At 46.3% G+C, this 14,975-nt stretch overlaps 1 protein-coding gene across 1 annotated transcript in view; it reads right to left on the bottom strand.

Moving 5' to 3' along the window:
• SDC2 (syndecan 2) overlaps positions 1–7,665 on the bottom strand; it is a 103,600-nt gene extending 95,935 nt beyond the window's left edge. Inside the window, exon 1 of the mRNA XM_032316617.1 lies at positions 7,083–7,665. Within this exon, the coding sequence (XP_032172508.1) occupies positions 7,083–7,142 (60 nt within the window). The 5' untranslated portion in view covers positions 7,143–7,665. The remainder of the gene's footprint in view (positions 1–7,082) is intronic.
• Between the last annotated feature and the right edge of the window lie 7,310 nt (positions 7,666–14,975).

Genomic DNA, 14,975 nt, shown 5'->3' with positions numbered 1-14,975 from the left:
AGAAAACTGAGCAGAGAGGGATTAAGAGACCTGCCCAAGGTGACACAGTAAGGGGGATTCAACCCCACCTCCAATGACCAGACTCTGAGCCAGTCTGCCATAGTGCTTACTCATTTAGACTCTTGCCGGTGGTGTCCGCAGCACTTACACCGGGCTCCAGTACTAAGAGACATGAGCCAGAGGGAAGGCACCACCGAAAGGCCCCTCTCTGCAAATGGATGTCTAGACCAGAAACCAAAGGAGGAGCCTGAGGTCCCTCAGTGACTTAAGCCTTAAAAAGCCCTTCAAATTACATCAACAAGTCATGTTGTTTTTGCCTAGAGTGAAAGTGAATTCTATCACATCCACTGGTCTTGATGCTACACCGGCTTATATCTGCGAATATATGAGAAAATACTAGACAATGGATCATGGACATTCAGAGTAATGTATGTAATCTCCGTACATGACGAATACTCAATTCCAATGAACAGATTACCATCAGCCATCAGACATGACTTACCTCTCAGTAATGTGAATGAATTCCCTGCTTCAGTACATAAAATAGTTAAGTATTTGGCAGGAGCTTAATAATTACTTATTGATTGGGTTAATCTTAACATTTCTTCAATCCTACCCTGAAGCATATAGAAAAATGAAATATTAAAGACAGAAAATTCTCCTAGTTCACCCCATCATTTTATAAATGGGGAACCTGACATCTCAGAAAGATTAAGATAATTAACCACGTGTGCGTAAAACCTGACTTTTGCCTAAATACCGTGCATTCACTTTTACTGCCTTTATATTTAATAATAGATCATATGAAACTACATATTTAACTTTTACTTGTTCGTGGTAAGACCTTGAAAAAACAATTTTCTCTGAATAATTGGATATCTCATTCCACGTGTCATTCTTATCATGAGACTAAACTCCATTAACCGCACATACCCCTTAAATATCAGTACTGTTTGTATTTAATATGCTTGTATCATCATAAAAGAAAATAAACATCTAACTGCTTTGTAAAGGGCACATTTACTGTATCTTTGTGACATTTTTGACAAAACAGATTCAGCAGCAGAGGAAAAAAATGTGAAAACCTATCTTGTCTTTAACAACATTTTCCATAGCTTGGAGTCCAAGACCATGAGCTGGCTCTCACATACCAGTTGGCCTCTCACTGCTAATATGAAATTCAAATAGGATTATCTTTAAAGACTTCACAGTTTCTCCCCTTCTACTCCTACCAATTCTTTGAGATACCCAAGAAAAACAGACATTCACAATTCTATTTTGACAGTGTTCTTTCCTAATCAGAGCCAGTCACCCCTTTAGCCTTGTTGCTAAAACTAACATGGCCCCAGAAAAGACTTGTCAAAATGCTGTGAGATTTCTTAATAGTAGGAGCCAGAGCTCAAATGGCTAAAAGGAGAAATTTCATGTATTTCTCCCCTTAAAAAATAAGAAGAATCTCTCTCTCTGCACCCTCACTCCCCAACATTCCCTCCTCACCACCCTGCCACCTCCTTCTAGATGACCCTTGGCGCTCCAGCATCCAATATAGCAATATCTCTCCTCGGGGGGTGCTGGGATCTCAGCGGAAGCCCTCAGGAGGGAGCACGGAGATAAGCAAAGATGGCAGGACTTGACTTCAATGTCTTGTTTATTCTTCCCACCAACACAGCAGTGTTGTGGAAACGGAGGTCAAAAGCGAGTCAAAACTGGCCTACCAGCCCAGGTACCCCCACGGGTGGGTGGAGTCAGTGAGCCCCAGGCCACTCTGCTTGCAGCGGTCAGTGCAAAGATGAACTTCAGCAGGACCTATTGACCCAGACTGCCCCCAGCCACTGGCACCGGCCCCTAAATACGGACCTTCAACAGGTGTTTACAAGCTCAGCACTGCACAGGCGTCAAAGGTGTAGCAAAAAGGGCCCTCCTCTAACGTGGCACCAATCGCAACAGAGGAGAAAATTGCCGTCTTCGAACGTCAGAGGGCTTAAGGGCATTTTCCACTGCTCTTTGATTTCATAGACCAGAAAAGAGGCCAAGAAAAGAAGAGGAAAACCACTTAGTACCTTCTGTGCCTCAAGCACCATTCCTATGCTCCCTCATTACATGCTCACAATAATCATGTTATGAAGGCATTCAGGTCCAAATTATACACATGTACATATGTATTTTTTCAAGTAACTTGGGAGTTTTAGTTTCTCGTCCAAGTGCTACCACATTAAGCGGCAAAATACCAGCACGTGAACCCAGCTTGTCTGCCTCCCATGCCAAAGCCCTCTGTGCTCTATGGGGCCTCCAAGGTCACACAGCTACATACTGCTGGGAGCCCACCAACTAGCACAAAACAGCACAGGAAGAAAGCGGAAAGTATGTGACCCACACCAATGGCTCCCAAATGTGGTTGATTCATTATAGCCATCTGAGATGCTTCATAAAAATACAGATCACCCCACCCCCTTCCAGGGCACTGGCTATGCTGGTCCAAGATGAAGCCCTGAGATCTGTATTTTCACACACTTCCAATGATTCCCATCATTCATCTGCTGTACCATTTACAGAAAGATAAAAAACAAGAGCTCAAACACGAAAGTCCCATCTTGAGCTTGGGTCTGGATCAACAGAATATTAAAGGAGAAACACTGCAGATGAGGCTATGTCCCCTGAGTGTTCATGACCGTGAAACCAGTGGGCCAGCAGCAGGAGACATGACATAGACCGATCAAGGGGGGGATAAGGAGGAAGGAGCAATATTATGAGCATCTTATAAATGTGGAAGAGATTTTTAGACTCCATGCCAAGTAACAAGAAACACGGGTGTTTTGTGGACCACGGGAACACCATCTGAATGGTACAGGATAAATCAAACAGCAGGTGAGCATCTAGATGAATGGAACAGCTACAAGGCTGCCCGTGTAAAGGCCCAGGTCCCAAGAAAGACAACACTGAAGGGGAAAGCTACCTGGATCACCAGAATGTGAGCTGCAAGAACCCACGGGAGATAGCCGCGTCTGCTCAATGCTTTCTCCCCACGCACTTAGTAGGCGCCAATGTGTACTTCCAGAATGAACCACACACAGGTGGAGTTAGCAGTCCACTGGATGTGGAAGTCAACAAAGTGGAATGAGTCAAGGATGTCTTCAAGATTCAGATCCAAACAACTAGAATTAAGATGATGGTACCGGTCCACCTCACTATAAAAGGTAAATCAGAGTCGCTTATTTCAGCAAAGGCTCTTCATCGCTTCTTGTTTTTGTTTTTGATTTCTGTTTCTCTAAAACTTTATTTTGGCTTCTGCTCCATGAAAGAATCTGGTGATTCTGAGATACTGAAGGTACCACTGACGGTGCCAAAAACAGCAGGTCTTCTTTCATGGTGAGAAGGAAATGATGGGTGAGATGATTTCGTCTGATCTTTTGCAATGGAAAAGGGACAGTGTTGTGAGAATCTAAATGCAGGTGACATTCCTCACACCATCTATTGGATGAGTGCCAGGTGACATGCCAATAACATAGTGGCCTGACCAGACTCCTTATAAACCTTAATGACAGAGTTGTCCGTGTTCTGAGTGGCTGACTCAGCCTCGGGGCTTTGCCACTCTGAGGAGACTCCAGGCCACCTGCGGCTGACCCGTCAGGTCTCTGAGTGCTTCTGGAGAGCTGAGAATTAGTCCTGCCCAGGAAAAAACTTGGTGATCTTTTGAAATCCTTTCCAAACTAATGATTATTCAAGATGCCATGTGAGTAAGCATCTTACAGTCCTCCAAAACTACATCTACCAGGTCCCAGAAGTAGGAATCTGTGGGCATACTCTAATTCCTTTTAGGACAACCAACTTTTGCAAAGCTAATCTTACAAGATCTTTTTTTCTTAAATGATGTCTACCTACCACTAATATCCAACTAAGAGAAAAGGGGTTTTATAAAATTCGCTAGCAAAAGTAATTTGTTTCATTACCAGCAAAGCCAAAAATTTTTTTTTTAACAGAACTGAAAAAGGTTATATGGTTCCAATTTTATTTTTCTTACTTGTTTAAAAAAAGATTTTACGTATGTATTTTAGAGAGAAAGAGGAGGAGCAGGGGGAGGGGCGGAGGGAGAGGAGAAGCAGACTCCCAACTGAGCAGGAAGCCAGCCCCGGGGGCTCCACCCTGCTCCAGGATCGCGACCTGAGCCAAAGGCAGAGGCTTAACTGCTTAACCCAACTGCTTAACTGACTGAGTCACCCAGGCGCCCCTTATTTTTCTTTCTAATGCAAACTTTCCAAAGTCTGCCTTTCATAATGCACTGAGAGGTAACCCATGAGTCCAAATGCCTTGACAGTTTCTTTTAATTTACACGCACTGAAATATGTGTATAAAATTCCATTAGTTCCAAAACACTTCCTTTTGTTAAACATATTTCCAGTTCAAATTATGTGTTCAGAGAAGCGTGCAATATATTATTTCTAAAGGTAAACAGTCACGTTTAAAAAAAAAATGGACAGAAAAACAGCAGCATATCACTACCGCCACACTCAGTCAGTCCTCCTCACATGGTGTTCCTGCAGTGAAAGCCTTAAGGGGAAGGGGGGCCGGGGGGCGGAGTCTGAATGGTGACCACGGAGGGTCCCTACTGTCTCCTGCATCCAGAAAGGAAGGGCCACCAGCTTCTTTTCACAGACAGCTTTGAACCTTCGTTCCCAAGAATCTTTGTTCTACCCTCCCCCACCTTCCCTTGTGCTTAGTAGAAAACTCAAGAATTCACTAACTGCAGACATTTTTCCTTTCCTCCTTCTAAACACAGATTTGGGGCTCAGACAACCACCACTTCTAGCTCCCAGGAGAGAGTTGTCATTTTCACATTAAAATAAGAGGTCCTGGAAATAATGTGCTGTAACAGCTAATTGTCAAAAAATGCAGTCTTTCAACTTCACGTACATGGAGGGTGCTTGGCATCAAACCGAGACTAAAAATAATGAAAATGGACTAGTGGCCACCCTGGGCTTTTAAACAGCCTAACAGACTCCCCGTTAGAGTGTCCGAAATGACATTTTTAAAAAGATCTGATCACCCTTTAGGATGATACCCCAATCACTGAAGATAGTATCTACCACAGTGAAGGAAGTCCTTGGGAAAGCATCTAATCCTGGTCAGAAATGAGAAATACTGGAACCGCAAAGACAGAGCTCAGGGGAAAGGTGTGTGTGGGTGGGGGAGGAGACAGTTCAGGCAAAAAGCTTCCTTAAAGAGCATTGTCAGATTTATGCAAAAATCCGGAGAGCCAGAAGACAGAAACATTCTTTCTGGAGAATTCCCAAACAGTAACACTTCCTAGCAAATCCTGAACAGGACTCCGCGGAAAAAGGACTTCCTTAAGCCTATACAGCCTTTCCGACAGGCTTCTCTTGAAAACGTTCAGAGGGAGTTCTCCCTTTGCCCCCGTTTTGCAACGAAATGAGCACTCGTGTTTTTTTCTGAAATAAACAGAGAATCTCTCCCTTTCTGTGTACAATGAGCCAAAGTTCATAACTGGCTGGGAGATTACCAGTCCCAACGGATGAACCGATCATTTGCCAGAGAGAGCTACCGATAAGGCTCGGAGTTCTGTTTTACAACCCAAGCACCCAAAGACTCATCTATGCTGTACAGTGTCCAATTCCACCCGCTTTTCAACCTCAAGGACCGTTTGGGGGGACCTGCTGGCACACACAGAAGCTCCCACACTGATCTAACGTTCAGTGTCGAAGAGGTTTTCCGCTCCTAAACTGCTTCAACTCTAAAAAATGGGGGAGGGGACGGTTAACACTCCAAGGGCAAGGGGGAAGAAACTGACAAAACCACCCCTGGGCAAGTCAGGAGGTGACAAAGGGAGAAGATGTGGCAACTAGAAAGGCCAGACAGCTGCGCTCCCTAACCGAAGCCCCAGAAGGCGCCGAGGCTGCAGACAGATTTGGGGATGCTGGGCTTCCACCTAGCGGGGCAAAGCTCGGGGCGCCCAGGTAGGGGCCGCCACGGACAAGCAGCCCAGGAGGCAGCTCCCTTCAGAGGGCGCTCATTGGGCGACGCAGAGAAAGCAGCTCCGGTCCCACAAACGCAATCCAAAGAAGAACCCAAGATCCCGGGAAGGGAGGCTGGTGAGCGCGGCCCAGCCCCGCGGGAGAAAAGACTCCTCCGGGCCTCAGAAGCACCCCTGCCCGGGCCCGCGGGGGCAAGCGTGGCAGGCTGGAAGCTTCGGTCCCCGAAAGCAGGCGCCCCGCGGCCGAGCTTGGCGTCACCCGCACCCCGCCTCGCCCTGCACGCTCCACTCCAGCGCAACCCGTATTAACATGTCCTCCTGCCCCCGAGGGCCAGCGGGGCTGCCCTCCGCAGCTCAGGGAGGAGGGGGATCGCCGCAGGACTGGGTTGCAGGGGCCAGGGCCCCCAGCATTTTCCGGCGCGTTCGGTGCACCCCTCTCCCGCGGGACCCCGGACTGGGCCTCAGAGGGGAGTCAGCCTTTCCACGAAGTGTCTGCTACCTCGCCCCGGCCACCGAAAACATCAAACAAAAGAACTTTTGCAAACTTTCCTCTCCGGTCACTCTCAGATTTCTTAAATCGGGACCCCATCTCCTCACTCCTATTAGTCAACTGACTAGGAAAGCTAGCTAGCTTGGGGGGGAGGGGACCCCAAAGTTTCCAGGGTGTCCCGGGGTCTCGCCGAGAGCGCGGAGGGGGCGGGTTCCCTCGCTGGCCCTCCTCCGGGCGCTCTGGCCACCCTTTTCGCAAGGTCCTTCTCGGGCCACGCTGCAAGACCCCCGCAAGGGCAAAGAAGTTGGGAGTGACTTCAGGGGCCTCTGCGGTTGGACCGAACTGCGATTCTCGCGCCCTCATCCCCGGGGACCTCGCGGCAACTCCGGCGAGCGGCGCATTTCTGCGGGAACGGAACGCAAGGGGGAAAGGGGTGGAGGAGCGAGCGCATTTGTCCCAGTCGGTTCCCCGCGGCCGAACGCCAAGTCGGGGGGGGGGGGAATCCCCCAGGCGGCGCCCCGCGATTCCCCCGCGGGCGCTGCAGACTCCCCTCGGGTACGAGCACCCGAAACGGCTCGCACTTCCCCCCTCTCCGAGTCCACTCACCGACTCCGCCGACACGCAGGCCACCAAGCCCAAGGTGAGCAGGATCCAAGCGCGCCGCATATTCTCCGGAGACCGGCTGCTCCCAGCCGCCGCTGGCAACGAGGGCGAAATGAAGCCTACTGCCTAGCGCCCGGCGCAGCCGGTGCGAAGAGATCCGGACCGGAGCAGCCGCAACGACCGCGGCTGGGGCTCCGGCACTGGGGCTCCGGCACTGGTGCTCCCGGCTCGGGGGCGCTCGCTGGCTCCTCCTGCGCCTGCTCCCGCCGCCCGCGGCTGCGCCCCGGGAATGCGGCGCCTTCTCACTTGTTGGTTTCTGCACTCCCGAAGCCGAGTTGGTGCTCCGGGGAGGCTGCTCTCTCGAGCTCTTCTTGCTCTGCGGCTGTTTTACTCCTCCGCGGACTCCTTCCCAGTGTCGCGGTTCCGTTGCTGATTTTGAGGAATAAATCAGATGGCTTGGAATGTAGCTGCAGCTGAAGTTTGGGGGCAGAGCGGTGAAAGCGCGCGACTCGCGCGGCTGGAGCTCCCGGAGTATCTGGAGGGAAGCGCGTCCGAGCCTGGTAAGTGGCTCAGCGGCTCTGCCCCTCCTCCTCTCCGCCACGGCCTCCCTCCCCCGATCCCCCTCCCCCGATCCTCCTCCCCCGATCCTCCCCCCAACTCCTCTTCTCCTCCCGCTCCCTCCCTCCCTCCCTCCCTTGCCTGCTTCTCCCAGCTCCTCCGGGCGTCTGGGGGAGAGGAGGCGGCAGTGTGACTCCCAGCTAAACCCGGGAGAAATTCCTACAGGATTACGCCCCGATTGGCAGCTTCGGGGACCAGTGGGCGCCGGTGGCTCCGCTCTGTGGCCGCTCAGGATCAGCTCGTCCACAGTCAGAGCTCCAGCGCTCCGAAGCTCCTTCATTTTTCTCCCTCCCTCTCCCCTTTTCCTCTCCACGCTCTTTTCTTCTCGATTTTGTCTCTCCGTTCTCACTTTTCTGGTGAGAGATCGGTGAAACAACGAGACACACATAATTTAGCTTTTCTGCCCGTGAGAATGAGACCAGTAGAAAGAAACTGCTTTGAGAGTTGGAAAACACACACACAAACTTTACAGATGCCTTCACGCATTATGCACTGGTCATAAATCGCAACTTCATGAAAATTGTGTTTTAAAAGAGAAGAAAATGAATGCAATAAACGTGCAGTGAGTATTTCCCACCCTCCCTAAAACCCCCTTCAAAAAATAAATAAATAAAAAAGAGTGAAGGAAGAACCCTAATAACCTAAAATGCAACGCTTTCAAAGCTCATAATTTCAGTAAGGACTTAAATACCATTTCTATCTCATACACAGTTTAGGCCCCTAAATCATTTTCTAGGCTCCATTTCAGCATAGGGGTGTTAAAGTTCGGAAGCTACAAATAGGGTGGTTTGATGAGAAATTGAGACCCTGAATAATAACACATATAAGAGAACTTCAAAGAAAAGAAAGTAATTTCTAGTTTGAAGAAAATAAGGTGCATGTGTTTCCTGCATAGAAGTAATTGATCAGAAATATTTTATGATGGAAACTTTTTTTCCAGTTCCGTGTCTATGATATGTATGCTACAGAACATGGCAAATACCTATTCCCTTCCAGTTTCTAACACTATTTTTTCTCTCTGATTTATGGAGTAAATGATTTGTGGAACTATTCTGCTTCTAGAATGCCTACTCCAGGAGACCAGGAACCTTTCTGTCTTTTTCACCACTGTATTCTCATTCCTGGTACATGAGGACACACAATAAATGTTTATTAAATAAATTTTGATCTAAAACTCAGTCTGTACTGCATACAAGTTGTAAAGCTTTAAGATGCACAGATGCAGATATATAGATACCAGGCCATTGTAATTTTTGAATTTAGACTAAAATACAGTTGAGGCGCCTGGGTGGCTCAGTGGATTAAGCCGCTGCCTTCGGCTCAGGTCATGATCTCAGTATCCTGGGATCGAGCCCCGCATCGGGCTCTTTGCTCAGCGGGAGCCTGCTTCTCTCTCTCTCTCTGCCTGACTCTCCGCCTACTTGTGATTTCTCTCTCTGTCAAATAAATAAATAAAATCTTAAAAAAAATAAAAATAAAATAAAATACAGTCATACTCTGAGAATTACAGTGTCTTAATAAGTTTTCACTGCAATAAATCTCAAAGAAATAAATTTAGGGACCTGGAAAGTTACAGCACGAAGTCAGAGGTATCCAGCTTTTTGGTGTTGGGTGCTACCCACCAAGCTCTCCAGGGGCAAATCTAAGGCATTGACAGGCCAAGAGGTAATGTGGAGAAATAGAAAAGTGGGCAAAGGAGGAAAAAAGGGAAGGAAGGAAGAGAGGAAGGGAGAAAGGGAGGGAGAGAGGGAGGAAGGAAGAAAGGAAAAATCAGGAGAACTGGAAGTTGTTTCATCAAACGCTTCTAATTCCACAGAAACTGAGCTGGCAACAGTGGCTCAATGTGGGTCTATCTTCGTTTTTGGAAGGATCAACTACAGCCATGTTTTTAAGATAGGTTCTCTGCACCTTGAAGAATTTCATGAGATTGGGGAGAGAGGGTCTTCTAAAAGGAGTTTTCAAAGGAAAATGAGTAATGTGAAAGAAATGCAAAGAGCCATAAAATGTTGCCTCTACCTTCAATAGAGATCTAGTCTGCTTCTCCGGCTTTGGGAAAGGTTGCACCTTCCTTCTCCCCAACAGTTTCAAACATCAAATAAATCAGAACTCCAGTGAGGGGGGAAATGCACTCATTTGCTGCCTTTCTAAGTTATTGCTGTTTATCGAGGCATCTACTTAAACAGAAGCATGGTGGCTGCTCCCTGATTCAGCCTGGGGAGACAGCAATAAAAATAAGTAAGCACATGCACCTGTTCAAGGAACACATACGTCCTTGCACCTGAAGATGTCCCCCAAGCTCTTGGTGTTTTCAAGACTCCCAGTGACTTGTGTTTTATAAATGACTAATGCAGCATTGAGAGTATGTGTAATAAGGGGATGCTACTGTTGTGAAAGTCACACAGTATCAGGTATTTGAAAACAAATAAATATTCAGATCTTGTGTTCAAATGCATAACAGGTACGACCAGAAGGATAACCCGGAGATATAAAAGACACTAAGAGTGAAAGTACCCATGCAAGAGCTGGGTACAAAAAAGTGGCCTATGCTGAGTGGGGGTGGTGGTAGGGGCCAAGGGATGTTCCATGGTGCTAGGAACATGCCTCAACTTGGAAATGACAAAGGTCTGTGTCTTAGTCTGTTTGGGCTGCTATAAGAAAAATATCATAGAATGGTTTATAAACAACAAAAGTTTATTTCTCACAGTTCTGGACGCTGAGAAGTCCAAGATCAAGGCGCTGGTAAATTCTGTGAGGGCAGGCTTCCTGCTTCATAGATGGCTCTCTTTTTGCCCAGTCCTGACATGGTGAGGGAGTTCTCTAGAGCACTAGTGTGATCCATGAGGGCTGCACTCTGATGACCTAATCCTGTCCCAAAGGCCCCACCACTGAATACCATCACCTTGGAGATGAGGATTTCAACCTATGAAGGGGCGGGGGGGAGGGAGATGCAGGGGCACAAACATTCAGTGTGCAGCAGCCTGTGTGTGTCTTTCGCTAACTACAACTTTTTTTAACTGAATAAAATTCCGTGGAACTTTGTGGCATATACCTAATACACGAAAGGTAGTAAGTGATTAAAGCCAAAGGCTCCCCCTTAATGTATGTTTTCAGGTCCTCCATTTGAGGGCTGTGCTTTAAGGGGCACAGCAAGTAAACTAGCAAAATCAATCACTCCTCAAATAGCTCACTGATTGCTGAAGGAATAAACAACCTACCTCAGGAGCCCAGGAGGAAAATACAGAAGACAAACGAATATAGAGACAGAGATGCAGACATGTAAATAAAAGGGGAGAGAGGGTGAATTAGAAGGAACAGAACACATGAGAAAATAGAAATGAAAGGGACTAGAGACACATTTTTCAGCCAAGCTGACGCACTGGACCCTGTCATTAGGGTACCTAGTGATATCACATTATTACCATGGACACGCAGGTGCTGTGGCCCAAGGTGAGCTGTCACAGTAGGAAACTGCAAAGGGACAAAGATGCCACTTTGTTGTTTTCGGTTGTTCTCCACTTGCCAGTCCCTGGACTGTTACCAGGGGCTCAAGCTAGAAATCTGTTTAGTAGAATCAGCCCTGACTAAATTCACTTGAAAGATGATAGAACCTGAGAATAAGAGGAAATCCTGCCGGCCAACTCTCAATTACCCATGCTAATAATGGCAAGTGAGCTGAGGCCATGACAAAGATCTACAGGCCATCCAAAATAATCTATTCTTAGCCTCAGTATTTCCACTGTTCTCTTCATTCACCTCCATCATTCCTTTGCCAGAGAAGCTGGCTAACTTTTAAATTAAGAGTCATCTTCAAATTGTAAGGCTGTGACTCAGATCCATCTCAAATTTCATCCTAAAGTCAGAAATGGAAATTTTAAAGACAACATTATGTATGGACTACTTCATTTAGGGGCATCGAACATTTACCTAACAGTCATACTTGGATACATGAACTTAGCAAGGCTCCACAAAGGTATCTTCAGGTCACTTGCATTGCATTTGTATATATCCATTTGAACTGGAAAATATAATCCTGAATGATTTTATGTAAAATAGTACTGCTCCTGTTACGGTTACCTGCAGGCTGTGACTTTGATGGCAGCTGGCTCTAATCCCACTCACTGTTCTCAGACATTTATTTTCTCCAAGGGCCTGAAGGACAGCCTTACATGCTGTATACTAAATGGTCCCACACCCTCTTGATCACAGTTATGTAGACCAGGGCTGGGTGTGGGGAGAGGCAATTTGTTAGTGGCCACTGGCCAATTAGATCCACCCTTTGGGTCATTTCAGCCAAGGAGCTCAGAGTTGAGCTCAACTGGGAGTCGTCCAGAACTGCCAAGGGGTCATCGTGTGATGAAACAGAACAGACTGTTTGGTGTGCAGGGGAAAGAATAAAGCAGGTAAACAGAAAGAAGTAGAAATAGAGGACACGTGATTCCAGAATAATGTAGATTCCTGACTTTTTTTTTTTCCTGTTCCTTTTCTTCTAGCTCTTTTGAGACCCAAATCAAAACTGTTCCTTTAGGATCTGTGAGATATTTTACTGTCTTTAAGGTAGTTTTTTTTTTTTTTTTTCTTTAGGTGGCATAAGAGGGCTTCTGTTCCTGGTCAACAAATGATCCCAAAGACAGAGATGAGAACGAATCAGAGTTTTGACTATCTTCACTCTGAAGAGAATGAAATCCTCACCATTTGGTGATGGATAAGGTATATGTAGGTAGAGAACAGTCTTAATGAAGACAAACTACTATAAAGATTATTTTTAAAAATTATTTAGATTTGTGAGGGAAAAAAAACACGTTAAGAAGGAGATGGTTTAACTATTGAATTACCTTAGGGGAAATGCTTTCCTTGTTCAGGAGAGCTGGGTATCTTAAAACCTCTAAAAGCAGAATAGAATACATTGATATTTCTCTGACTAGAATAGTATTAATGCTGGAATCGTGACAGGTTAATGCAGGAAGTTATTTCATTGAACATTTTTCTAAAATATCTAGAAAGCAAAGTGCACAATGTCCAGATGTGAAAATGTTACCAAATTCTTTCAGGTAGTGAAATGTGAACAGGTAAGACGGTCATGCCGGTCATGCCTGGACGAGCTGTGAAGTAATCCAGCACATGAAGGAGACATAATATATCCTCTTACACCTGCTATTCCGCACACTGCCCTGGATAACAGCACAGGCTTTGCTGACAGGCAGACCCGGGCTTGAGTCCCAGTTCCACCTCTCACTGTATTCTAAGAGGCCTTGACCCCTGAGCAGGGCACTGAATCTACGCCTCAGCTTCCTCGCCTGTAGATTGGACATAACAGGGTGAATGTGTGGAGTTTTATGAACTACATAGGCAAACTGTTTAGTGAGTTACTTTAGTGAACGCAATATCAATGCCAGTTATCTCAATAAATGCCACTTGTTATAAATCCCAGTTGTCCTGAGTAGTATTTCCTCTGCCTGGAATGACCTGTCCACCCTGCTCTCTGCCTGGCTAAGTCCCACTTGCCCCTTCAGTGTCAGTTTAGAAGTGTCCTAACTAGCAAATATTTGGTTGCCTACTGTGAGTCACACACCGCCTCCAGGTCGCCTTCCCGGAGGCTCTTAGACTGAATAACACACACCTTTAAGAAATCAGTTCTTGGGACGCCTGGGTGGCTCAGTTGGTTAAGCAGCTGCCTTCGGCTCAGGTCATGATCCCAGGGTCCTGGGATCGAGTCCCACATCAGTCTCCCTGCTCGGCGGGGAGCCTGCTTCTCCCTCTGCCTCTGCCTGCCATTCTGTCTGCCTGTGCTTGCTCTCTCCCCTCTCTCTCTCTGATAAATAAATAAAATATTAAAAAAAAAAAAAGAAATCAGTTCTCACCTATTAATTATAATCTAGGATAGGATATTTGAGTATTGGTAAAACTTACTGGTAGAAACATGTTCTGTTGTAGCTAAAAGTATGAACAACAACAACAACAACAACAACACTGAATAGCATTAAGAGGACATAGGCAACCAAAACATCCATCATTCTCTCTTTAAAAAACCATGTGCACTGGGGCGCCTGGGTGGCTCAGTGGTTTGGGCTGCTGCCTTCTGCTCGGGTCATGATCTCAGGGTCCTGGGATCGAGCCCCGCATCGGGCTCTCTGCTCCGCGGGAAGCCTGCTTCCCTCTCTCTCTCTCTCTCTCTGCCTGCCTCTCTTGTGATCTCTGTCTGTGAAATAAATAAATAAAATCTTAAAAAAAAAAAAAAACCATGTGCACCGTACCAAGTTTAAACCCAAAGAAAAACCGAGTATAAAATTCCAACATGGCAAATTCTGAAATAAAAGCGAAGAGAATTGGATTGTGAAAACAAGGAACCATCCTTTTGAATTCAGATGGAAATTTAAAAAAAAAAATGCTTCTGGAAAGGAAAACAAAAAAAACAAAACAAAACAAAACAAAAACCACAACTGTCTATCATGGAGTTAGAACTCCAAATACCTACTGTTGCTCTTCTTAGAGCTAATAGTAATGCCAGGACAAAGGACGGGAGGTTCTCTGCAGAATTCACCCCAGTGCTACAGCCCCGGAAGTAGTTCTTGCTTTCCCCTCCTCTACTCCACACACCTTTGTGAATGAAGCCTCCCCTTTCCCTCCCTTCTCACCTAACCCAAATGGACACACTCACACCCACGACCCACCCAGGAGGGGTTTTCGTTTCTTTCCTTCTTACGTGTTTTACCGTGAAACACTTTCTTCGTCTTGTAGAAATTCCTCAGAGTCACTTGACGGAACTTCTATTCATTTTTTTAATGGCCGCGTATTTCCCTTTGGTGTGGGTATTTCGTACTCCATCCAGCTGTTTCCCTGTAAAAGACATTCTTTCTGCTTCCAGTTGTTTCCTACAAACAGTCTTACAGGAAATACCTTTTATGTATTTCCTTAATGAATGGGTGATTTTTTCTTTCTCTGGGCTAGATTCCCAAGACTAGGGTTGCGGAGTTGGAGAGTATAAATGTGTTTAATTTCATGAGATGTTGTTTGACAGTTTTACAACAACACAGAAAGTTCTCACACGCCCACCAGTGAGGTTTGAGAGTATCTTTTTCTTTTTTCCAGCCTCAGCCAGCAATCAGTGCTAGTTTTCTTTTGGGCCAGTTTGAGGAGTATAAAGTGACAGCTCATTGCCCGTACTATGGGCATTTTCCTGCCTGCTAGTGCTTTCGCGCGTCTTTTCATGTGTCCCTTACATTTGTAGTTGGTCTTCTGTGAACTGTCTGTTCACATCCTCTCATTTTTCTACAAGACAAC

Source organism: Mustela erminea, chromosome 16 (genome assembly GCF_009829155.1).
Source record: "Mustela erminea isolate mMusErm1 chromosome 16, mMusErm1.Pri, whole genome shotgun sequence".
NCBI lineage: Eukaryota > Metazoa > Chordata > Mammalia > Carnivora > Mustelidae > Mustela > Mustela erminea.
Note: the sequence above shows the minus strand (reverse complement) of the source record. Positions and strands in the feature narration are given on the sequence as shown.